General features: G+C 44.8%; 1 protein-coding gene across 5 annotated transcripts in view; it reads right to left on the bottom strand.

Annotated features, from left to right (window-relative positions):
- Nucleotides 1–25,841, bottom strand: part of WDPCP (WD repeat containing planar cell polarity effector) — a 307,079-nt gene that overhangs the window by 83,933 nt on the left and 197,305 nt on the right. For all 5 annotated transcript variants that reach the window (XR_016442845.1, XM_090050455.1, XM_090050454.1 and 2 more), the window contains exon 14: nucleotides 11,945–12,008. Coding sequence is in view for 4 of the 5 variants with exons in the window: in XM_090050455.1 (XP_089906581.1) it covers nucleotides 11,945–12,008 (64 nt within the window). In the remaining variant the exon portion in view is untranslated. The remainder of the gene's footprint in view (nucleotides 1–11,944; nucleotides 12,009–25,841) is intronic.

Consider the following 25,841-nt stretch of genomic DNA (forward strand, 5'->3'; position numbering starts at 1 on the left):
GCTCATGTAGCAGCACAATGAGAATATTTTTAGGTTCTTAAACAGTGCTGAAATTAAGCAAAAAGATGTGTGTCACAGGGAGGAACAGAAGGGAAGACCCCAAAGAGCCAGGAGGGAGCCCCAGGGTCAGAAACCCTCAAAAGAAAACAGAAGTAAAAGAAAAGAAAATGGGAACTTCTTACCTGCAGCAGGATCTGCGGCGAAGCCAGGGCTGGAGGTGGGACCCGCGCGGCTCATTAGCCGTGCCTTTATACAGTTGCGGCCGGCCGATGACGTCAGCCACAAGAGCTGGCCAGTGGAGATAAAACAGGCCACTGGCAAGGAAGGAGGGGGTGGATGGAGACCAACGGCAGCTCCAGCTGGGAAGGTTCTCCCTGAGCCCTTATGGGGGCAAAAAGGGCTGGAAGCTGCTTCTTCCAGCAGGGGAGAACGCAGCAAAGCCCACTACGGGAAAGACGCTGCCGGCAGCAGCACAAGGAGTGAGGAGCCAGAGACAGCTCTCCATGACCAGGGACCTGGACTGAAAGGCAGAGAGGAGCAGGAGGATCCCCACGCCAGAGGTTACAGCCTAGGAGCCAGAGAGTCCAGCATACTCCAAGATGCCAGACCAGGTGGGACTGTTGAGGGCCCCCGAAGACCCGAGGAGGCACACCAGGTGGGAGATGGGTGGCACAAGCAGCATGAAGGCCTGTGAAATACGGGCCCCAGTGGCATAGAGCTGACCCGATGGGTGATGTGGGGACAAGCGTCCAGCAAAGGACCATAGCGGGTCCAGAATACCCACAGGCTGGGCAACGAGGGAATAGGAGTATGGAGTAGCCTGCAGACTACCCCTGACCCATATAGGGCTGAATAGGGACCTTTGGTACCTGAGGACCGGCATTGGTAGTTAGGCCAGAGGAGATGGTGATAAGGGGCAGCAGGCCTCTCTCAATGTCTCAGTGGGTTTTTTTTGTTTGTATTTTATATTTCCCACTAGTGGAGGGGTTGCGGTGCAGGGCGTGTGGAGCCTGAGTGTTGTTTAAACCTAAAGGTGGTTGACAGCCTCAGGGAATGATAAGCGGCTGCGAGATGTGGATAGTATATTGGGGGTTAGTCCCTGCAGGCTGATAGGACCTTCTCTGCAAGTGCACTTGGGGCCTCAACAGGTGGGGACCTGGCCAGAAGGACATCTGGAACCTGTCAAGGTAGGGTGTAAGGGCGAGGCAGAAGGGAGATGGAGCCTCGCAGAAGACCACCAGACAGACGTCCTGTCGTCGAGAAACTCCCAGTGGTCGGACACCCACCACTGAAACAAGATCCAAAGTCGTGGCAGGAAAGATTGGGGGGAGACTATACCGGAGGGCAATACCCACTCGATGGAACATCTGGGATGGACACGTGAACACCACTGAACATCTGGGCCCTAGTGGCATGTGACCAGATGTTTGAGGCCAGATGGGCACAATGTGTAACCGTATGATCATATTGTTTAAACCCATCATTAGTTCCTCATCTCTTTTATACTACTTGTTACCCTGGCTCAACTAGTTACATCCAACATTTAAAATACAAGCAGCTGGGGCAGAGAACATATCTTTTGAGGTCATCTGTAAAGCGTATACCAAAATAATATTTGTAGGAGAGATTGTGAGCATCAGAAAAACAAGTGATAAAAGGATGATGTTAGAATGAAAGGGTGTTGACCTTCAGAAACTGAGAAGCCTGGATAAGCCTGGACCATTTTCTGAGCACAAATACAGGTGTGGTTTTTACAAGAATGTGCAAGTGTCTTGGGGCAAAGTAATAAGTTAAGAACTTGCTGTGAACTCTATACTTTCTCTATTCATAGGTATAATATGCCTGTCAAAAATAGTATTGAGTCACTAACATTATGATTTTTATCAAGATTAAAAAGTTAAAAGTTGATATTACCATTTTACTCAAGATAGCTGAGAATCCGATTGCTGTGGAACAAGTCTCAGCTTACAGATATTTGTATGTATAGCAAAATTATGTTAATAAATGTGAACTTCATGTTGGGTATGTTAAGAGAGCTTAAATTGAAATTTTTTACACTTTTAAGCAGTTTTATGTAGTAAGATTGGGGGGAAAACTACAGAGAACATCAAAGCCCCTTTCAGTGGACTTTCAACAAATTAAATTGACATTTTTTCAATGAAAATTACAATTTGTATTAATTTCCTGTTCACATCTTGTATTTTTTTTCAATCTTGTAGATGATAGAACAATGCCAGTAAACAGGGGTTCAGTTCTTAAGATAGATCCAGGATCAACTGCATAAATGGCTTTTTGTGTGCTTACACAGATTGCTATAGAGTATGCAGAAAAATGACTATTTAAAAAAAAAACTATTTTAAGCTTAAATAAATGTATGTAATTTCACTGCTAATTAATCCAGATTCTTTCTGATCCCAATACATGCACTCAGTATTCAAATTATACAAAACAGGATTTTTCTTGGAATTTATGAAGCACTAAATTAGGCAAAAATGAAATAGGAAGATGAACCAAAAGAAAAACCAAAACACACTCACTTTACAGCTTAGGAATTTTTGCACTACTTGCACAAAGCATAAGGGCCAAAATCAAACCGTGACCTACTTTTGTTTTTAATGCCCGGTGCTTCATTTTACCTTTTCTTTTATCTCATCATACACTATTGCTTTGTTTTAATTTTCTGTAAACTGGTAGAATGGATCATCTTGTTGTATGCTTCTAGCAAGATTATAATTTATATAAAGTTTGTTATTTTACTATATATCATTTGTATTGTTCATTTTATTGTACTGTTTTGGTGAAAGTTGTAAAGTTGAAAGTTGTAAATAAATTACTGCAACTCACTGTATACCACAAAGAATAATAGCAAAATAAAATAACAAATTTAATTGATTATAATTATTGTAATAGATTTGTTTTTCATGTAATCAATCCAAAGATTGCCAGTTCAGAGATCATATTACGTATGTGAATCAACTGTGATGATACATAATTGTATCTGCTGGCTATCAAGTCTATGTTAAAATGGCTGAATTTTTATGATTTCACAATTTGATTAATTACAGGAGCTTCTTTATACTCATCCTTGCAAGTTAGGCTATGCTGGCCCTCAGTAAGCAGAAGTCTTCTGAAATACTGATATGCATGTATCCAGAAGATATTTCTGCGTAAAATTCTAACACTTCTTCAAAACTTACACTTTCCTCATCAGTGTATCACCCAAGATCTGCCACTAATAAAAGTGTCTGTTCCTCAGGTTTCTGCTACCTTTGCTAAAGGGGTTGGCCTTTTGAATTTTCAGCAGCTGAGAGCTGAAACACACTACAAAAGGATTTAAAGCTAACAATCATACTTATGGCTTGATCTGTTCTGTCAAAGATTGGGTCAGTTATTGTTCAATAAATGTAGCTGTTGTTTGTGATATTATGCTTTGTACTGAACTTTGTGGGAGTTGATATAACTGATAGATTTGTGTGACATGGAGTTGGGAGCTTTAGAGCTCTCCTCACAGCAGTGTCTATGTGTGTATTATTATGGCATCATGTTGGTGATACTGTATAGTTATGGTTAAGAACTTTCTCTATACACCTCTGCTTTCAGATACCTCCTTTTAATGAAAAAATAGACTCAACTGAATTTATGCATCCTTTCCCACAACCCTACGATAATTTGTTAAGAAGGTCTGAAGCAGGCTGCACAATTATGACTCATAATAGAAATGATCAAGATAAGCTTTTCCAGCAACCTTCCTCTCTGCCCACTTCTTATTCCTTCTCTCTCTGTTCCCTCATTGTACCTTTTTTAATGACTTACTTATTTCTCTTCTTTCTTATTTCCTTGCATTTTCCCCTACGTATTATTCCTTTGGTTCAGTATCTCTGCCAGAAGACGACAGAATGGGTGTCTTTACACATCCTCTGGAGGTGGGGGCACTTTAGAGTGTCTCTTAAGAGCCATTCTAATTAAAGCACCTGAAGCATATGATGTATTCAGTGTCCTGTGCTTCAAGATGACGCCAGGGGAGCTTTAAAACACCCCTGCTGCCATTTTGAAGCACAGGGACACTGTATACACAAGACACTGATGCTGGTAGAGCACGTTAATTAGCATGCTCCAGCAAGCTCAATTAATCAAGTCTGCTCTGATGCGCTATAATTACAGTACATGGGAGCAGATGTCCTGCATGTCTACAGGTATCAAATAATGCCTAAAGGCAGTTGTTTTTTTATGTACAGATACTGTTGGACTGTGAATTGTTAATACAAACGAGTGGCCTATATATTGTGTTACACATTCATGATACACAATTATGAAAGTATTAAGGATAGGTAAAATCAGATTGGAAATGCTTAACAATATAGTATGTATAGTTTTCTTCTTATCCGTCAAAACTTAATAAAAAGTTAATCAAAAATAAAAAGGATAGATTTCATGTATTCACATTGCTACTGTGACAGTACATAGATTGTAATTCTTCATGGCAGACACTCTCCTTCTTAGGCCCCTGACAAACATTAAAATAATAGCACAACTGGGATCTGAGTAATTTTATGCATCATCCTCAAAACTGTGTCATGGTATGCCACACGTCATGCATGTGGCAGGATGTGTGCTGTTTGGGATGGGGCATAAAATTCTTTAGAACCCAATCATGAAACTGAACTGGGACCAGGACTATACCCAACCTGATCCTATGGATCAGGAAGCAGGTGACCATGTCCTGGACCCTGGGGTTGCCCCATGACCAATGCTTGGTTCAATCCCAGATCAATCCCAATGTTGGATATGTGTAGCCCCAGTTTGGGATTGGACAGGAGGCAGTCCTCAAGGATTGGGCTGAGCGCAGTTGTGTCCCAGACCCCAGGGCTGCCCTATGCCCAATCTTGATGCTCAGATGATTATTGAAATAGGACAAAGAGCAGCCCCAGCTCTTGGTTGTCCAATCCCAATGACAAAGGTCTGCTGTGCCTGGCATGGTTGCTGCAAGTGTGCCTGGCACAGACTGAGGCCATCAGCTCCTCAGGCTGAAGCACTTTTAAATACCCTGCCCTGCACTCTGCGTGCAGGCTGCAGAGCAAGGCTGTGAACATGCAGGGACCAGTTTAGCTAACCGTTGGCATTGGGACAGGGCAGATCTGGCCAGGTGGGCGACCCAGAGCTGTCCTGGGTTGATAGTGACAATCCATTTATTGTCAGCATTGGGACTGGGTAGCCCTGGGTCTGGGACACATGCCAGATTCAATTTATGGCCCCATACAAAACAGCCACAAATATATTCTACATTATATAAGAAATTGCTACAAATTGCTGGAATGTGTGGCGTACTGCAATTTATGACATGAATAATATATTAACAGTGCCATAAATATAGTATCTGCCAGGACCCTTTTATTTGTATGATGGGACCCAAACCTCCAGGCTCTTAAGTAATGTGCATGAGACACAGCTGTGACTCTTATATTTCTAATATTTTCAACAATATGAATGTTACCTTTATGTGAGGTCTACTCACTTTTTAAAAACAGGAATAGCACTTCATTGAAGGTGGATTAGCAACAAGAAATTTCAGAATGAATTTGAAAGCAGAGAGGATGAGCACTCCTTGTTGCCCAGGATTTGGCACAGCATATTACCACACATGCTGAAAATACTATGTAGGTATTTTAAAATTAATAGGAGTTATGTACCTATATACCTTGAGAATCTGGGCCAATAAGCACTAGGAGCTTCAGAGAAAGCAAGGACAGCATAAAGGGACCAATTCTGATTTCTCATACGATGGGGTAAACCACGAATAAACTACCTGAAAGTGTTTAGAATTATCCTTGTATAAACAAGCAGTTAGATCAGAATCAGGCCCTGGAGGAGTGATTGTGGAGAAAGGTGTTGATGTAACATAGGTAAAGAAGAGTGTTTGAAAAAATAAAAAACAAAAAACCAAACCAAAACAAAAAAGCAAACAACACAGAAAGAAAGCATGGAACAGTGTTATTAAAAGGAGACTGATTTATGTGTCACGTAAATGGAGAGGACAGGTAGCTTAAATTTGGTAGAGAAAGAGTGCTAGAGGCCCTGGACAGATTGAAAAGGTGAGAGGAATATCCATAAGTCTATCAAATACCACATTAAAAATACATTCAAATAGTAATGTGGGTCCAATTCTGCATTCATTTACATGGGTAAAAGTCCTAATGGTTTTCTGCCTAAGCAAGGTTAGAATTTTGGCCAAAGGGTCTAATTTAAACCAACAAAAGGAAGAAAATGCAAAGTTAAGCATTGTAAATCATTTTTCTTCTGCTATTGAATTGTGCCTACAACATTTTCTGAACAGGTAGAAAATTCTACTATGATTCTCAGCAAACTAAAAGTTCCGGGGCTGTTCTATAGTTCCATGTGTTAAAAAGCTAGAGGTCTATTGGTCTTCTGTATTAGAGAGCCTCTCTCAAAAGAGGTTTAGGTTTGACGTTAAATTGGAAAATAGCAACAGCTATGTGAATCATCTGAAAAAAGGGGAAATGTTGATAACTAACTGTAGCTGGAGTACTTATGCCCCCAAGTGTCATTACTAGATGTTTTAGTAGATGAAATGTTACACATCTGCAAACCAGTTTAGACCTACAATTCCTTCTGTGGTGAACTGTCACCACTGCATGAAAGTTGGCAAAGAGGCCAACGGAAGGAAAGCTGGCATTGGTAATTGTCACAGGGTCACGCAGGTGCCCTGTTCCTAGGAAGGAATAAGGCCAGCTGCTCATCACAAGGGCAGCTCAGGTGATGGTTACTGGGGCAACCGTGCTGGTCAGGTGACCAGAAAGGGGCCGGGCCGGGCCTTTATAAACAGCCCAGGCCGGAGCCTACTGAGCAGTTCCTGTCAGGCAGTTTGAGAGGCAGCAGAGCAGAGCAGAGCAGAGCAGAGCAGAGCAGAGCAGAGCAGAGCAGAGCAGAGCAGCAGAGCAGAGCAGAGCAGAGCAGAGCACACAAGGCGCTGCCCCATGGTAAGGGTGGAGAGAGCCCTGACTGGGAGGCCATTGCTAGAGAGCCAAGTGAGCTTAGATCCTGTGTTGTAGCCAGGAGGCTTGTTGTTGTGTTACAGCCGTTTGGCTTATGGTTCTGTTTTGTTACTGTACCAGAGGACCGGGTGAGGCTATAAGGGGATGGAGGAGGCCTCATTTAGGAGCACCCCAGTAGAGTGGGGGTGCTCCCAGTGCTGGAGTGTGGTGCTACATTACAGGGTGTATTATTACCCCAGCCCTGGGGAGGGGCACCGTAGTTGGGGTACAAGACCCCAGCCCTGAGAAGGGCAAAGAGGATTTTGGGGCCAGGCATAGCTAAGGCCACCTGAGCCCCACTCCCAAGGAGCACCAGTGGGAAGCCTGAGGAGCTTGTGTTAGGCCCAAGGGGGGCACACATGAAGAGAAGCCCAGGGTGGGTGCTACTAGAGAGACGAGCCCGGAGAGGGTGAGTCCGATTACAGAGAGCCCGGAGAGGGCAGAGAGAAGCCCCAGGAGTGGGTGCGTACTTGAGGGAAGCCCCATGAGAGGGTGTTTACCGAGAGAAACCCCAGTGAGGGCAAGTATTGAGTGAAGCCCCGGGGGAGGGGGGCGTATACTATTGATAGAAACCCCAGGAGGGGTGCGGACTGGAAAGGATCCCAGAGGGACTCCACAGTGGTGGGGACTCCGAAGGATCAAAGGGGCCAGGTAAGGCTCAGGCCGCCTGAGCCCAACTGGGAATTGATAGAAACCCCAGTAGGGGTGCGGACTGGAAAGGGTCCCAGAGGGGTCCACAGTGGTGGGGACTCCAAAGGGTTGAAGGGGCGCCGGGTGCGTGACAAGCCCAGGGGTGCCAGAGAAGGGGCGCCGGGTGCGTGACAAGCCCAGGGGTGCCAGAGAAGGGGCGCCGGGTGCGTGACAAGCCCAGGGGTGCCGGGCAGGGCTCAGAAAAGAAAAGGACCTGATAACATCCAGAAGAGCTGCGAGGCTTGGGGTGTACTAAAGGGGAGTTAGGAGGCATGCATAGCCCATAAGGCTGGGGTGCACCAGGTTACACCATACGGAACGGGGGAAAGTGTAAGCATAGCACAGTGTCCAGGGTGACAAGAGGCAGCCTCCCTTCTAGAACCATATAACAACAAGACATGGTGGGTGAGAAAAGAAGGTGCTGGATCACCTCCTTGACACGGTAGGGGGCGCTAGAGGGATCATGGCCACTCCTAGGCCCCACTTCATGACAGTAATGTTCTGAGCTTCTCACAGAAAAGAGTCTAGGTATAATGACAATACAAAAATAAATATCCCAATGGTCGGTATATGTAAGAGAGGTAGTCTGAAGTCAGGCATCTGATGAAGTAAGCCTGCTGCTTATAAAAGTTTATGCTATGCAACTCTGTTTTAGTCTTTAAGGTGCAAATCTATCCTGCCTTCTGCCTAAGATTTCCTTTTTTAGGGACAGAAGGATAGTGGCTATCACTGTTATCTTGAACTTGAGCTTGTGGGTGAAGAAACTGAGCTTCTTTAAATCCAAGATGGGTTGGCATTACCTTTTCTGTGCTGGAACCAAGCAATAACTGCTACAAACCCCTTCCCTCTGGGCATGTCTATATGAGATGCTGACTGCACAATAGCCCGATACTACTGTGCAGTAGCACTGCAAGGCAAAAACCATGATACGATGCTACTGTGCAGTAGTGTCACCTAAAAGCCATCACTTAAAAGGAAGAACCCTCACCCTGTCACTTGAAGACAGGTCTGCTCCTTTAAGGCCTGAACTTTCTGGGCACAGAGTACTAGTGAGGAAGGGGTTAAAGGCCGAACCTGGTCAGCTAGTCAGCTGACCGGAAGGGGGAGGCCAGAACCTGGGCAGAGTGGCAGTGGAGCTCAGCAGCCAAGGTGGAAGGAGTGCATCTCAGAGCTCCAGGGAGAGGCTTGGTGGGCAGTCCAAAGCCAGGAAGAGAGGAACTATAGAAGCCCTGGAGAGATGACAGCCGCATTGCAGCAAGGACTGGAACCGATGGTGGGGAGCTGAAGCACAAACCCTGCAACTGTAAGCTGACATACCGCTTTCCTTACTCACATTTTTGAGTGGTAGATATTGCCCATGGATGGGAGTTTATTTGTTTTCTTTTGGTTACTGAATAATACCGGTGGTTTGGGCGAGGCTGAGTGGAAGCAGGAGGCCTCATTTTTGGGGCCCACTATGGAGTGGAGACCCTGGTGCCATTGAGGGCAAAGTTTTTTGGGGTACATAAACTCCAGTGCTAGTGGGGGTGCAGGATTTTTGGGGCACACTGACCCCGGCACCTGAAGACACAATTTTAAAAAGGCCGGGGAGTTCTGGTGCACCTGGGGTGCAATTTTATTTTATTGGGTTTTTTGTTGGACTGGGAGACCGCAAGTTCGGGGCTGTCACCTGGCCTTGTGGCCCCCTGGTTGTGGGGCCAGTGGCCAGGCCTCTGGGCCAGGGGGCCAGGCTCCAGATTGGAGCAGGAAAGGGGGCCACAAGCCTCAAGACACCAGAAAAGGCTAGAGCCTCTGAGTCAAACCCTGTTTGGTGGGTTTAGATGGGGAGGCCTAGCTAGAGAAAAGCAGGGGTCAGGCGCATGTAGGCGAAAGGCCCCAACATACAAAAAATAAAATACGATAGGCAGTCTCCCGCTTGCAAGAACATCATCATAATAATTTTCCATCAAGATGTGGCAAGCGAGAAGAGGGCAGGACATAAGAACTTCAAGAAAGACTCCAAGGGCGCACCACATAAGGTGTGGATTACCAGAGAAGATGGTGCTGGGGAGGGCGACCTGTTACAAGGCCACATCTACATGAGATGCTACTGAGCATGTAGACACAGCCTTTGAGTTGCAGAGGATTTTCCTTTATGGTCCAGGGGACTAGGATGGAGGAGAGTTTCTATTTCAGCAACATCTTGTGAGAGACTGCTGAAAGGGGAAAAAAAGTGGGGATGGGAAGTGAGCCATGAGCTGAATTATACTTGTATAAATCAGCTGTGAAGGTATCTAAATTTCTCTTAATAGTGGTGATCTGGGTCTGTGTCAGTTGGCAGTGAAAAGAAAGAAAGGGGGTGGTGAAGCCTCAGACTGACTGTATCTGTATGCTCCTTTGAAAAGGAGATTTTTCTACTGTATTCTGTGGCTTCTTTGGAAGCCCAGAGCATGTCTACCTGGCCAACAAGTCTTGATAAGTGACCACTTGAAAAGTGCAGGCTAACAGGAGTATGACTGCCTTCCACCATAAGTTCACTCTTTTTTTTTTTTTTAAAGCTCCTTTTCCTGAGGAACACTGTGGCACTGTTTTGCTTTTTCATTACCTGCAGCAGTTCAGCTGCTTCCTACTATCAGCTCCACTGCCTCTTATGATGGCATCTCTGTTCCTGACATAGTACAAGGCAAGCAATACATTAGGGGAGCATCAGGGCAGTAGAGGGGAGATGTCAGGATGAGGCTTACCTCCTCAATTCTCTGACTTGGGACCTTATGACAGCATAAACTGCAGTTATTTCTCTGCCATTTGCACCACCACTAGGTACCTGAGAATTAGGGAGGCATGATCAGCTCCTTATTTGCCCTGCCCTAAGTACTGCAATCAATTGTTGCTCAAAACCTGAAGAGAATCAGACCCAATGGAATGGTGGAAGTGAAAGCAAGATTCTTTCCCAAGCCTCTAAATTAGTTGCGACTCTCAGCTCAGCTATGCTACATTTAAGTTTTCCACTGAAAAGGCTCTGCTAAAAAGAGACGGAGGAGGAGGAAAAGGAGAAAACAGAGATTAAAAAGGAGAAAAAAAAATCAGGGGGTGAGGATATAAATAAGTACAAAATAAGAAATGAATTTCCTAAACGTATGACATTTCCATCACATTCTTTGATGCATACTTAGAAAAGTTTATCGCAGTATACACATCTTTCTAATTAGATGAAATAAGCCAGATGATTAGAGAAAAAACATCTGTGGGGAAAAAAACATCAAAAGGTTCACACAACTTTTTATATAATTAGAAAGAAATTTTCATATCCCATAAAAGAAGGATTTAATTGTGTAATTTAACATACAATTTAAATATCAAGATCAAACTAGCAGGGCAAGTGACTTAATAGGATAAATGATATTAACATCTAGTGTCAAAGATTAATTTAAACAACAGAATGTCTTCATTATGCAAAAGAGTCAAACAAATGAGACTTTCAAAGAGGCTTTTTTTAAACAAGCCCTTTTCTTATTGTTTCTTTGACAACAATGAAATCAGCTGTGCAGCAGCAACATGCTGAGAGACTAGGAAAGCACTACTGATTTTTGTCCATCTGACCTCACTGTGACATTGTGGTGCAAGATCTTATAAAACAAGAACCTCCTGCAGAGGTCTTTTAAGAGCTGGTTAATTTTACTTTTGTAGCTAATTAAATGGGAGGGCCAGAGTGTACAAAATGTAAAACCCCTTGGGTTGACGCTGTAGCTTTGTTGTTTTAAAAGTACCTGTAGAAGCATTCATAATTTGTCACTTTTCACACAAACCTGAGAGGCAAACCAGAACCATTCAGGATCCCCAGGATATGGTCTGCTCTTGTATCCTGGCCTCTGCAGCTGCACTTAAAGGAATGGATTAGAAACATATAAGCTTATTAGAGTGAAAGATGACATCTACCCACATCAGGACACATGAAGAGGGGGAAAGTTCAAAAACATATAAATTAATTCCTGGAAAACATAAAACAGTCTTTAGGCCATGGCAAGGAAAATGTCAGTGACTCAAAAGATAATAGATTGCTATTGACCAGTTTCATGATGGCAAGGGGCAAGCCAAGTAGAAAAATGCCTTCTCCAGCATGTGTCTAAGACTGCAAATGACACTGATCCTTTTGAATGTGCACAAAAGCTGACAACTAACTCATCCTGAGAACAGCAGTCACAAAGCCATCTACAAGAATGACTCACCATAAACAGGTCACGAGCACCTATGTCAACAGCTAGCAGAAATGCCTTTTCAAATCTTTGATACCTGCAAGAAAGGGTGAAATGTATCATTTGCTGAGGACAACAAATTTAGGAGATCCATCAACCTGTTAATGTGCAAATGAAGTGATAGCTGGTAAAAATGTGAGGTGTATTGCTGCTATTTTACTTTTCCCCCAAAAGTGATGCAACAGGGTGACAGGTGAACATTTCTGTGATAATACAGAGATTTCAAAACTATGAAATATAAAAATGCCAAGCGTTATTATTGTTTTCCCAAAACATCAGCAAATGCCCTGTCAATTACCGAGCAACATCAGAGCTAGTCGACTTAAGTAGGGATGGAAGGTGTTTAGCATTGTGCTGGATCCCTTCCAGTTCTGTATGCACAGACCTCCAAATATGCCGAGTTCTCTGCAGGGTCTCATGGAGAGGAGACCAGTGTTTCTCTTCTGCTTGGGAGAAGAGGGGAGATCCTTAAGGAAAGTGCAGCTGGATCCACACTATCTTCCTCATTATTCCCCTTTTATAGATGGGATAACATAAGCAGAGGGTGACCTGCCTGCCTACAAAGAGGAATCTAGTCAGTGCTGGGTTTGGAATTCTACATTTAATTCTGAGTTCTCGGACCACTAGGGCACAGGTTCTGGGACTATTTCATAGTGTGAGTAACATCATAATAAAGAGAGCCTTCTAAACAAGAACATCTCTCATCTATGATTACATATTTCTAGCCTGGGTCCAAGCGTTGCTCTACCTAGGAAGGCCGTAGTGCTTCAGTATCCTGGTGGAATGACTCGGCAGAAGGTAATATAAAGCCAACAAGCAAGGCCTTTCCTCAAAAGAGGACGTTTGTTACAAGAAACGAAAAAAAATTAACACTAGCAGAAAGGGAAATACACTCTCTTGTGTGGGGTTTCTGTGACCCCAGGTGGTGTGGAATCTGACACCATCTGGGGTTGGGTGGAAGGTGGAATCCTACCTTCCTAAGGCCAATCTCCCTGCTGTGCCCTCTAAGCACTTATTTACAGTCCTTCCCTTGGGTGCCTGCATAAAAGGAGGAGGAGGAAGGTGGAGGGGGGACAGAGGGAAGAAGTCAGGCTGAAGTTAACCATTTGATCACCACCTACCAGGCAGTGCCTCGTCCGTGTCCCACTTTGTATAAAGGATATTACATGAAAATACATGTAGTACAGTTGGAGGGTTGTTGTAGTCATGATGGTCCAGGGAATATCCAAGAGGCAAGGTTTTTTTTTAATGATAACTTATATTGGACTAGCCATATAGCTGGGCAAGCCGTTGGACAAATTTTGGGGCATAAAGTACCCTTCTTCAGACATGTTGGTCCAACAAAAGATATCCCCAAAAATCCTTGCCTCATGAGAATACACTGAAGCTTAATGCTCCTTCTTAAGCAATGCTTCGTCCAAGAGAAATGCACACACACATTATAGTAGCATAAGTATTACTGCCCTCATATCTTTTATGAATTTTGCTTACAAACTAAATGACACTTTTTATTCCTTATCAGATTTTTCACATACAGAAAAAATACCATGTCCTCCTTTCTTAGAAGGAATTTCAATAGGTCAGTGAAACATGCTGTACAATGCTCCAACAAGAAGATGTCTACACAATGGCTTTGTTTTTATCTGGAAACAACTAAAGAAACAATTTGAAAAAAAAAAAAAAACCTGCTCCAGCCAAGGCAATACTAGCAACCAAAAATGTAAAGTAACTTTTTCCTTTGATTGACCTGCAGAACGGAACCATGGCCTTAAAGCTGTCAGTTTCTTTCTGTCTCCCAATGATTTCAATTTTTTCCTTTAATCAACCTACATACTTCAGTTTCATTATGGCCCTATTCATAAAACCGTAAAGCCAGCTCATTATTTCCAGAGCTGTACTGGAGGGAAAAAAAGTCTACCAAAGAAATGCTCTTCACAAACCAAGAGAGCTGAAATAACAGTCACAGAGACTTCATAAATTACTACAAATAGCATTCTTTAAAATGAGGTACTGTTTTCAAATGCAAGTGACAAGCTTGTATTACTTACGCAAACAATATTAAATCAATGAAGAATATGTGCATTTTTCTGGGCATTCTTAAATTAGTTTTATTTGAAAACATTTAGTTAAGTCTCTTTGACACAGAATAATGTATTTTCATCTTAAAGGAACATTTAGGGAGTGCCTGGTATGATGCATTATATGTAATGGTGCCTTCAAACTAATAATGTGAATTTTACAATAGGGTTTTGTCACAGGGAGACCTCTTATTTTGAGCACTCTTCTTTATAGGTATCTTCCCTCAAATAAAAAATAATGCACCTTTTGTTCTTATATTGCAATTACGTGACACAATATTATTTTCTTTCAAGTAGTACCAAAAATGTATCAGTCCTAAGTGAATATTCCCAAATCCTGTAATTTACTCTTTGCTTCAAAATAACTCTAGTAATCAAGACCTAGGTGTCTCTTGAAAAAGAGAGATAAGGAAATCTGCCTGTAAACCATAAAGCTGAGCCACTTGTTTGGTCAAAATTATTGCCAACAGAAATATGACCTTCTAGATTAGAACTCTCAAACTGTGATTACCTATATATGACAAATAGTAAAGGATTATACTGGAAGCTGTTGATGGCATAGAATAACAAGTGTAAAACCGTATATAATAAAAATAATACAACTCCTATGCATTTACATAAGCACTTTCTCACTGTAACTCCCCAAGTACGATAAAAAGACGGATATTATCACACCAATTTTGCAGCTAGGAAACTGTGGCAGGGGAAGATTAAGTGACTTGCAAAGGGTTTACAGAGGACAACTTAGGCTGATGGAACCCAGATCTCCCAGTATTTTGACTGGTGTGGTAGACCAAGCTGCCTGCCATACGTTAGCAATGTGGCAAACTAACAAAAGCAATAAAAGTTGTGTTTCTTATTCTTGCTTACATTTTATATCAGTGTATTGTCATTAATTGTCATTAATGAGGTTATTTTTGGTCTGCACCAATTTAAATGAGGAGAAGGAGGTACTCTGTTTAATCTGTGCCTTTAAATTTATACATTATGGTGTTCAAAAAGCATGGGGCTTTAAATACAGTGAACTAAATTCATTTATTTGGATGTGAGCAGAGAAAGAAGTTCATCACTGAGTTTAATTGGGAGTTCTGCAGCTCCATTGGTGGGCAGAATTTGGTCAGGTATGTCCTATGAAACCCAGCACAGTGATTAAAAGATAGTAAAACTCATCCTTCCCTCAGAATTTCATGCCTCTGAAAATGGACAAAATGATTTTTTTTATTTGCAAAATACATACAATTCATTCATGCATCTTGTAGGAGATCCAGTGTGGTCAGTTAAAAGAACCAAAAGGGGAGGAAAAAACAGAGAGAGAGTGAGACACAGATAGAGAGGGTAATACGCTAAGAAAAGGTGGAAACATTTCTTTAGGGACTAGTTACAACCAACAAGCCTTCTTAGACATGCCCATTGACCATGTAAGCATATTCCTGGTGCTGGGCTGATAAAGGAGGGCTGCTGCATTATTTTTTTCTTGTCTTCAATAAGGGTACACAACATTTAGAAAATAATCTGTAGCAGGAGGGCTATAGCACAAATAATATTTATAAAACCAGTCCTTTTAATTAAAGAAATCTTACAGCCTTCCTCATCTAGAAGTCCAATCAAGGATGATATGCATTATAAAACTGAATATTTAAAAATGTACTAAGTAAGAACAATAGAAAAATGAATATTGAAAATTATTTACATGCAATCCAATCCCACTGAAATTAAGTTTTAATTGTTCAATATTCTGTGATGCATATGCAAATGTTTAAGTATTCAGAATGTCAATCAAGTGTTTACTTACATCAAGCAATTGTATTTAAGCATACAAAACAGATGATGAAAATATGTTCAATCAGCTATAACTCTCAACATTTACTGCAGGGTTTACATGATCACTTTTAATTCAGTTATTTCATTTAATATTTCAATTTAATAGCTCATTCTTTCATTTACTTTCTAGGCATTTTGCCCATTTCTTAAGCACAATAATATTAATTATTATTCATAAAAGAAGCAGTTTCCCGTAAGTTCTTATATCAGCAATTTTTGGAACAGAAACTGTTTGCATGATTTTTCAAATTAACACTGCCTTTATCTACAGCATTTTTTCTTTTAAAATTAGACAAAAGTAAAAATGAAGAATTATGTGTTTTGAAACACCATTACTGCTATTAAAATAAGATATTGGGTATAGAATAGTTAGAGAATGGGGGCAAGAATTTAAATTATAGGTTGCTTGCCACCTGAATAAGCAGCCTTATTGGGTACTGCTTGGGGCTCAATATTTTGAATGTTAGACCACTTACTGTGAGGGAGAGAAGGAGCCAGCAGGCTCCTTGGCTCCCAGACTGAGCAGAGGGCCAGTGGCCCCAGGTCTGCAGCCCCAAGAAGCCAGGCAGAAATCCCCCTTGCCCAGGTGTGTGGGGAAGGAAGGGGCCGGTATTTCCTTCGCCGGCATAAAAGAGAGGCCGGGACTGACAAGTGGGGGCAATGCGGAACCGGAAGGAGGATGTGGAGGAGGTACAGCACACCAGCGCACGCTGCAAAGGATGCTGCGAGCAACACTGAGTGCTGGTAGGAGCCTCTGGCAAAGGGCAAAGCCCCAGCGGGGTTTTTGAACACAGTCTGCTGGCCCCTGCGGGGCATAGAACTGTTTATTTACCCACCGGGAGTGGCCAAAGCCCCCCCCCACCGGAGCTGGGTACCGTAAAGGCCCTAATAGAAGGGCAGTATTTGACTCTGGGAACCATAGTCCCTGTAATAGGGGCACGGCTCAACAGTGAGCTTTAACTGTGATAAGGAAAACTGATCAAGCCCTCCAAGGGGGCTCTTCAAAAGCCAAGAAGGGGGTTCGACCCCTCGGAGGGCAAGTGGGTATTGGAAGATGGCTACAAATGGCTGGAGCAGCCACTCCAATCAAGGGAACCCTCTTGGTCATAGTGTTTGTTTTGATTTTTATTTTTCCTTTTGTGGATCATCTGAGTGGACATGTGGCCAGACCAGACAGTTGGCCACCATCCCAGTGGAATGGGCGAGGGTGTAGGGGTGACGAAGCCCTCAGAAACTCGGGACCCACGTGACGCCAGTGAGACTCATAATTGGACTATGCGCGTTGGACATCTGAACCAACTCTGTTAATATCAAAGTCGTGGCAGGAAAAACAGACGCGTGTGACACCCCACTTAAAGGTGAGGATACACTAGGCGACTGGCAGGCGGAGCCTGCATGGTCCGTGGGCATTGGTGATTACCCAACACTTATTTATGCATGTAACTGTATGTAAGCATTTAGCTTTAAGCAGCCATCTTTTAAATCTTGGCCGAGAACTTTAGCACTCTCAGGTTTTAAATTTAAAAAAGAAATCATGTTTGTATGCATCATTTCCCCCCTGCCCCCAAGGAACTAGGGTAAAAAAGGAAGATGTAAACAGCCCCTTTGCTTCAAGCAAAAGGAAACTTTTTAATGGAGCGATCACAAAGCAAATTTTATTAAAATTCTGCAAAAATGAATATGGCTAGCAAATAAATGAGAATGCAGTACAGATAATGTATCATTAATACATCTAGATATACTTTATAATCATAGGATCATAGGAAAGTAGGGCTGGAAGGGAACTCGCAAGGTCATGCAGTCCCCTGCTCAGTGCATCCTTGACTAAAACATCCCAGCCAAGTGCCTGTCCAATCTTCTCCTGAAAACTTCTAACGATGGAGATTCCACAATTTCTTTAGGTAGCCTGTTCCAATGCTTGGCCGCCCTCAGTCAAAAAGTTCCTTCAGCCTAAATTTCCTGTGCTGCAACTTGGAAGACATTGCTTCTAGTCCTGTCCCCTACAGCCACAAAGAAAAGCCTATCTCCATCCTCTCTATAATCACCCTTCAGGTATTTGAAGACTGTTACCATATCTCCCCTCAGTCTTCCCGTCTTCAGACTAAATAACTCTGTACTCCAGATTCACACACAGATTCATAGAAGTTTAGGGCTGGAAGGGACCTTATGAGATCATCATGTCCAGCCCCCCTGCTCTGGGCAGGATGCAGCCTCACCAGCACAGAACAGAGTAGAAGAATCATTTCCCTTTATTTGCAAGTGACACCCCAGCTGATGCAATAGGCTTTTGGCTTTTTTTTTTTTTTAAAGAGCACACTGTTGGCTCATACTCAGCTTATGTCAGTCATTCCCCAGTCTGTATTTCTGTCCCAAGTGCACTTGTCCTGGTTGAATTTCATATGGTTGATTGCAGACTGTTTCTCTAGTCTATCCAGGTCTTTCTGGATCCTAGTCCTACCCTCCAGCATCTGCAACTCCACCCAATTTGGTGTTGTCCACACATTTGCTAAGTGTGTACTCAATCCCATCATGCAAATCATTATTAAAGATATTAAATAATACTGAACCCAGGACAGATCCCTTGGAACCACACTTGATACACCTCCCAATCTCATTCAGCCGCTGATGGCTACTCATTGACTACAGATGATCCAATCAGTTACATATCCATCTTACAGCAGAGATTCTCAACCCTTTTCTTCCTAGGCCCCACCAAGCAGGCTGCCCTGCTGCAGGGCTTGGGGCTGCCCTCCCCCCGGGGACCTCTGTGGTGGGACCCAGCATGAGAAGGCAGTGTTGCCAACACCACCAGTACCCCTGTATCAACTGCGCCATGGTGGGGCAGCTCCTGTTCACCTGGCTGCAGTGGCCGGAGTCAAGTGTGGAGCCTGGTCCTTCTCAGACCTCCCTCCCACTCCCTCCCTGCAGGCCACTGGGGGTGGCAGTCCCAGCACGGATTTGTGGCAGCCCGCTGCTACTGGGCAGGCAGGGAGCACCTCACCATAGCAGCATGGCTGGCGTGAGGGTCCTGGTGGCAATAGTAGCATCAAGCCTCCCAATCCCCCTCTGCCTTCCCATGCCAGGTCCCGCCTGCTGGGCCATGGAGACCCCCAGGGGGAGGGCATCAGGGCAGGGAGCCCCAAATCCTGCAGCAGGGCAGCCCACATCTTCCCCAATCCTGCAGATAAGTCTGGAGGAGCACATACGCCTCCTGGTGCCCAACATGTTGCCTCTGCAGCCTGATCCCTTCCTGGTAGTGTGCAGTGGCAGTGAGCTAGCCCCTGCCACTTCCCCTTAGACAAACTGCCCATGGCTCCATCCTGCTCCCCCTGCTGGGCCCTGCAGGTGCTGATTCCAACCTCAGCCCCAGGCTCTGCCCCAACTGAGCAGCAACCCCAGCCCAAGCCTCAGCCCCCAAACCTTCTCCATCTCTCTCTCACCGTGGTCACCACCACCTCAATCTGCTCCCTGCCCGCACCCCTGTCCCCGCAAACATTGTCTATGCCCTCCCCGCATAGACTTACCTGCAGGCAGCTGCGGGAGCTACTTTCTACTGCTGCCTGGCTGTATTGCTAGCCATGTGAATGCTATGTGTGCACACGTGTGTGGCGCCTCCTGCATCCCACGCCCTCCAGCCCTAAGCAGCCCCTTGCAGGCTGGAATACTGCCAGCCTACAAAGGGAAACCCATGGTTTCCCACATTTTTCTCCTTTAAAGGAGAAAATCTGCATTTTCCCATGGCAAATGGAAAATCTGGATCCTGCTTATGTCACATTCTGCCTACTTCCCACTACCCCTCACTTCCCAAAAAATCAGGAGCAGGCATGATCATTATGGCTTGATGGCTGCAGGGGTCTGTTTACCTTTTACATAACTATGTCAAATGATGCTGCTCTATGGACCCTCCACTAAGTTTTTGAGCAGAAACAGGCATAGGTTGAGGTAGCTTGAGTAAGTGGAGAAATGCAATGAACCCTCCCTGCAGTGGGGTGAGGAGAGACAAAGCTGGGAAGAGGAGGGAGGGAGAGAGAGAGAGAGCCCGCACACTGGGATAACAATATAAATGTATGGGATGGGAATACCACAGCACTGCCTCCCACACTGGCTCCCTAGACTCCCAGTCTCTGCACAGCTCCCCACAGAGGACACTGGCATGCTGGAGGGGAAAAAAGCCCTGCTCTCCAGCCCCAGCTAGCACTTGCTTGAGTGAGTGCTAGCTGAGGAGAGCACTTGCTGTGCTCTCCTCAGGAGTTTGTGAAATGCTTTGCGATTCACTTAGACACAGACAGAAAAGCAAGGAGCCTCACAGGGTCCTTGCTGCCCATGCAGCTCTGCATGTCCCCGCTGAGCACATCCCAGGCTCTGGATGGTGAGAGGCTCCAGCCCAAGTCTCCCACCTGAAAGCAGCTGGTGCCCGAGCACTGCTCTCCCACCTCCTTGTCCCTCAGGTGCAGCACAGTGGCTCTGGCTGCAGAGGCAGCAGCTGCCAGCTGAGCGCAAGTGGAGATTTCCCACTCCTGTCACAGAGGTCAATCTTGAATAGCCCCAGTGGAGCAGGACAGCCACACTCACTCCATGTCTCAGCACTTGTCCATGGTGGCACCCTCCAGCCAGTCCCCAAGCACATGGATCCCCTGAAACCTGCTCATGGCTCCCCAGGAAACCACAAACCCCTGGTTAAGAACTGCTGTCTTACAGTACTTTAATTTAGTCTGTATTTCCTTAGCTTGATCATGAGAGAGAGTGTCAGAAGTCTTACTAAAGTCAAGGTACATCAATCCACGTCTCTCCCACCATCCACAGCATAGAAGGAAATCATGTTGATCAGGAACGACTTGCTTTTGGTGAATCCATGCTAGATGATCCTGACTACCTTGTTCTCCTCTAGGTTCTTCACAGTGGATTCTTTGAGGACCTTCTCCATGATCTTTCCAGGTATGGTGATCAAGCTGGCAGATCTGTAGTTCCCTGGATCCTCCTTTTTCCCTTTCTTACAGATATTTGACCTTTTTAAGTTATCCAGGACCTCACCCAACCTCCACAAGCTCTCAAAGGGGACAGGCCAATTATCTCAGCCAATTCCTTCAATACCCTCAGGTAAATCCCATCTGGCCCTGCCAACTGGAAAGCATCTAGCTTCTCTAACCTGTAATCCCTAACCTATTCAGCCATTGCTCTATGCTGTTTTTTTCCTCCCGATCTTTGCTGCCAACTGCACTCGTCGTCTGACAGGTGCCCCTATTTGTGAAAACTGAAGCAAAAAAAGTGTTACATATTTCAGCATTCTTTGCATCATCCGTGACTAGATTGCCTTCCCATTGCATAAAGGACCTATGGAATCTCTGGTCTTCCCCTTTTACTGCCTTTTATGTCCCTTGCCAGCTGAATCTCAAACTGTGGCTTTGCTTCCCGCCCCCGCCCCCCAGCATGCATGGACAATCTATCATCTAGAATTCTACTGCCCCAGACTGACAGAGACCCAGGCATATTTATGAGCAGGGTGCTACAAGGCAGGGAGCTGCTGGAGAGCTGGGCAGCCGTGAGGCAGACCTGGCAGCTCCTAGCTAGCTAGACCTCTGCTTGCCAGCCCTCTAGTGGCAAGTCAGAGCTATGCAGGTTAGAGAGGCTATTAACCCTTAATCTGAGACTGTATATAACATATGCTAACTTTATTACTGCCTAACATTCCTTAGAGTTAGCATGTGGAAACTGTAACATGTAACAGCACCCTTAGTTCCTTCTGATACTACTCCCCTTATGCTAACTTAACAATTCTTAAGGGCTACTAAAATACCAAACTATAAGTAACTTAGCCTAAAGGTCTACAAATATGTCCTTTCAATGCACCTTTGCAGGACAAGCCCTGAAATTATACTAACCTTCCGGGCAAATTTCAGTAAATTTTGAGGCAATTAAAATGCGTAGCTGTTAAACTTCTTAGCTACAGAATACACTACTGACCACAGAATTCCTTTCACCATTCTGTGATGAGGAAGTACTTAATAGTTATTCTGTCTACAATGTTGTCAATTCTTTTGTAGTTTTATTCATTATTTTATATTAATTTATTATACTTCATATTTTATTTGTTCCATCAGATCCTGGAGACACTTGATTATATACAGCTCAAATTTAATTTAAAAAAAGGAGAAATCTTAGAAGCACTAATTTCAGTATGACAGGATTTCATTTGAATAACCTAGCACTGTTGGTTGGAAAGAAAATGTAACTGCCAAGTGTGCTGTGAAGGGAAAGAAAATCACATACCATTTTTTGAATCTCATAATTTAAAAACCCAGTCTCCTGGTTTTGAGAGCAAGACTTACAGAGTTTTTGACTGGGGTTGGCTTTACTGAATCAACTTTGTGTATTTTCAATATGAATGGATAGGAGAATAGTCTGAAAAATGGCATACACTGTATTTCTAATATTTTGGCAAAGGTGGAGAAACCACTGGATGTCTGCTTATTGCAATTTACCATTTTTTTTTATCCCAGTAAGTGTACAAAATTGTACCAAAAGCTTATAAAATCACAGCTATAAATTTAAGCTAGGGCTGCTATCCATTCTTTAAAACCAATTTATACTAGGTTTTCACATGTAGTAGGATGCCAGTGATATCATTTCGCCAATCATATGCTGTTATGTGACCATTTAGAGACATATTCTACTATTCTCCTTTTACTTTTTGAGCTCTGAGCAGGTAACAATGTCCAGGATGCAATAGGGCACTGAGAATCCATTCAGAGAGTCCATAACCCCACTAGATGCTATGGAATTCTAGAACTGGGGAAGGGAAGGTGTTGCAGTGTTGACCGAAGGTTGATGGGGACACGGTCCCTAGGTGCATGAGTATGAAACATTGACCAAAATCCACATTTGGAGAAGCACAGTAGATGTTGCTGGAAGGTCTTGCCTGACCAACCTTGTCTCCTTCTATGACCAGGTGATACACTGCCTGGACAAAGGACACGAGGCTGAAGTCATATATCTGGATTTAAAGAAAGCCTCTGACTTGGTCTCCCATGATGTCCTCATGGTTAAACTGGGGAACTGCAGCCTCAACCATCTCATGGTCTGATGGCTGGGGAACTGGCTCTGGGTCGGGCCCAAAAAGTAATAGTTGATGGGAGCAAATCAATACGGCATGAGGCGACCAGTGGGGTACCTCAGGGCTCAGTACTCAGGCCAGTACTCTTCAACATCTTTATTAATAATCTGGATTTGGGCATCAGATACGGACTGGTGAGTTACTGTAAGCTATACATCTGTTTAGATCTCGGGTAGCTTACTCACAAGTATCATCCAGAGGCAGATGCAGATAGCCTCTGGAGGCAAGCAGTTCCTTCATCAGGAGTTTTGAGAGAGAGAGCAAGTTTCAGATGGTCCAGCTCCTCTCTCTCTCTCTGAGTTTTCCTCATGGCTGCTGCCCCCTCCTTCTGGGCAGTCCTTAACTTATATAGTCCTTATGGCTGCATAACTATGATCCTCATATAGTCCTTATGACCTTATAGTTCCTATTTACCTGGTCCAATAGAGGCCAACCAATTTGAAACGCATCACTGGTTGCTGGGCAGACTGGCAGTCTCTAGCCCACCAGGGAGCCCAAGCCCCTCACCCAGGTATGTGATGCCAGTCACATAGGTAGAGGGAGCAGGTTTCCCCCCTCCCTCAGGAATATATCCAGCTCAGGTTACTTAAAGAGATAGGGTAAGGTGTGCACCCTCTGTAGGGCCCAAATTGTTACAGAGCAGAGTTTTTGGGGAGAAACAGAGGTGGCTATCTGCCACAGGCAGTGCTACACTTGCTAGCACCATGACCAAAAGAGACTTGGGGGATTGACTGACCACAAGATGAACATAGTTTCATAGTTGGTAGGGTTGGAAGGGACCTGAGCAGATCATCAAGTCCAACCCTCTGCCACGGCAGGAAAGAGTACTGGGTTCAAACAACCCCGGCAAGGTGTTCATCTAGCTTCCTAGTTCATGGTTCAACATGAGCCACCAATGCAATCCTGCAGCTGACAAAGCAAACCAAACTCTGCCATGCATCCACTGATGCATCTCAAGCAAAACTAGGGATGTCATCCTCCCACTTTACGTGGCCTTAATGAGGCGCCAGCTGGAGTACTGAATCCAGTTTTGGGACCCCCACTTCATGAGTGAGGTAAATAAGCTTGAGAGGGTCCAAAGGAGAGCCACTCATATGATCAAGGGCCAAGAGAGCAAGCCATATGAGGAGAGGCTGAGAGACATGAGACTTCAGCCTGGAGAAGAGAAGGCTCAGGGGAGACTTGGTGACAGCCTATAAGTACATAAGGGGTGTGCACCAGGATATGTTCCCCAAGGTTCCCCAAGGGATAAAAAGTTCTAATGGCCACAAACTTCTGGAAGGCTGATTTAGACTGGACATAAGGAAAAACTTCTTTACAGTCCGAGTCTCCAGGGTCTGTACAGACTCCCCCTAGAGGTGGAAGCAACTACCCTGGACTCCTTCAAAAAACATTTGGATGTTTATCTTGCTGGGATCATTTGACCCCAGCAGACTTCCTGCCTATGGCAGGGGGGCTGGACTTGATAATCTTGCAAGGTCCATTCCAGACCCTAATGTCTATGAAATCTATGTTGAACCTTTAGGCTAGGGACAGAACTTACACATAAACCAGTGTAAGTGATTGGAAAGTGATTCAAATCTGTAGCACAACAGAAGTACAGTGCACACAAACCACTTTCAAAATGACTGAAACCAGTTTTAGATAAACCTGGATGGAAGTAACATCAGACTTAACTGATTTAGTTTAAATCGGTTGATTGAATCTCTGCCCCAGATTCCTTCCAAATTCAAGTTAATATATAGTCCCCCAGCATCCCAGGATGCTTTGCACCTCCCTCACAAGCCCAGTCACAGGGTGGAAGGACTAGCCTTGACCCAAGCTGTCTGCTCCAGCCCAGCAGGGAGGCATGCTCTAGTGTCCCCCAACTTCTGACCTGAGCCACTGCAGGCATGTGGTTGCATTTGCAGAATCAAAAGTGAATGTTTGTTCACTTGCTTATCAATTTAATCTACACAGCTTAGACTAACCTGAATCAATTCAGCCTCGGGCTTTTTGACTGTCTGTACTTAGCTTTTATGAAGAAGTTGATTGGAGACAGGAATGGGATTTTTTTGCCTTCCTAAACCCTGAGAATCAAACCTGCACAAAACTCAGTTATTTGATCTTTGTACCATGTGCATAAGAGGTGGAAGGGCAGGCTGATGGGGCTCCGCCCTGCCAAACAGAGGGCAGCAGCAGGCATAGCCTTAGGGCAGCCTGGCAGCAGGCTGCTGCAGCAGGGGGGAGGAGTAGGCACACTCAGATACCCTGTGCACTTGCAGCTGGCCCAGCCACACACAGGCAGGTAAGTTTCTTTCAATATTTCTTTATCATCCTGGGCTTGGGGTGGGGGGTGGGAAGTGGGGAAGCTCGAGACCCCCACAGTGCAGGAAAGAGTGGGGTAGGAGCACGAATCATTCACCCTTGCCCCTGCCCCACTCCCTGCTGTACTGTTTGGATTGTCCCATGACATGGCCCAGGTAGGACCCCATTCACTGTGAATGGAGCCCTGGCCGGGCCAGGTCATAGGACAGTCGGAGTCTGGCAGCTCATCCAGGGGCATGGATGAGCAGCTCCCGCCGCTTCGTGCACTACAGGAAGCCAAGAGGGGAGAGGGAGCTCCACCCCACCCTTGGCTCCACTGTGCTGCGCCCCTGGACAAACTGCCATGCTCTGATTGCCCCATGACTCCACCTGGCCAGGGCCCCATTCATGGTGAATTGGGTCCTGGCCGGGTCGGGTTGTGGGACAATCGGAGCCCCGTGGCTCCTCCAGACATGCGGCACTGGGCAGCCAGGAGGGGGTGTGGAGCACGTGGCCCGCAATCTTTGCAGGGGGAAGGAAGACTGCAGCTACAAGCTGTGCTCTGCTCCTTGCC

This window comes from Crocodylus siamensis, chromosome 1, assembly GCF_052110815.1.
Source record: "Crocodylus siamensis isolate JL-2025a chromosome 1, ASM5211081v1, whole genome shotgun sequence".
In the NCBI taxonomy this organism is placed as follows: Eukaryota; Metazoa; Chordata; order Crocodylia; family Crocodylidae; genus Crocodylus; species Crocodylus siamensis.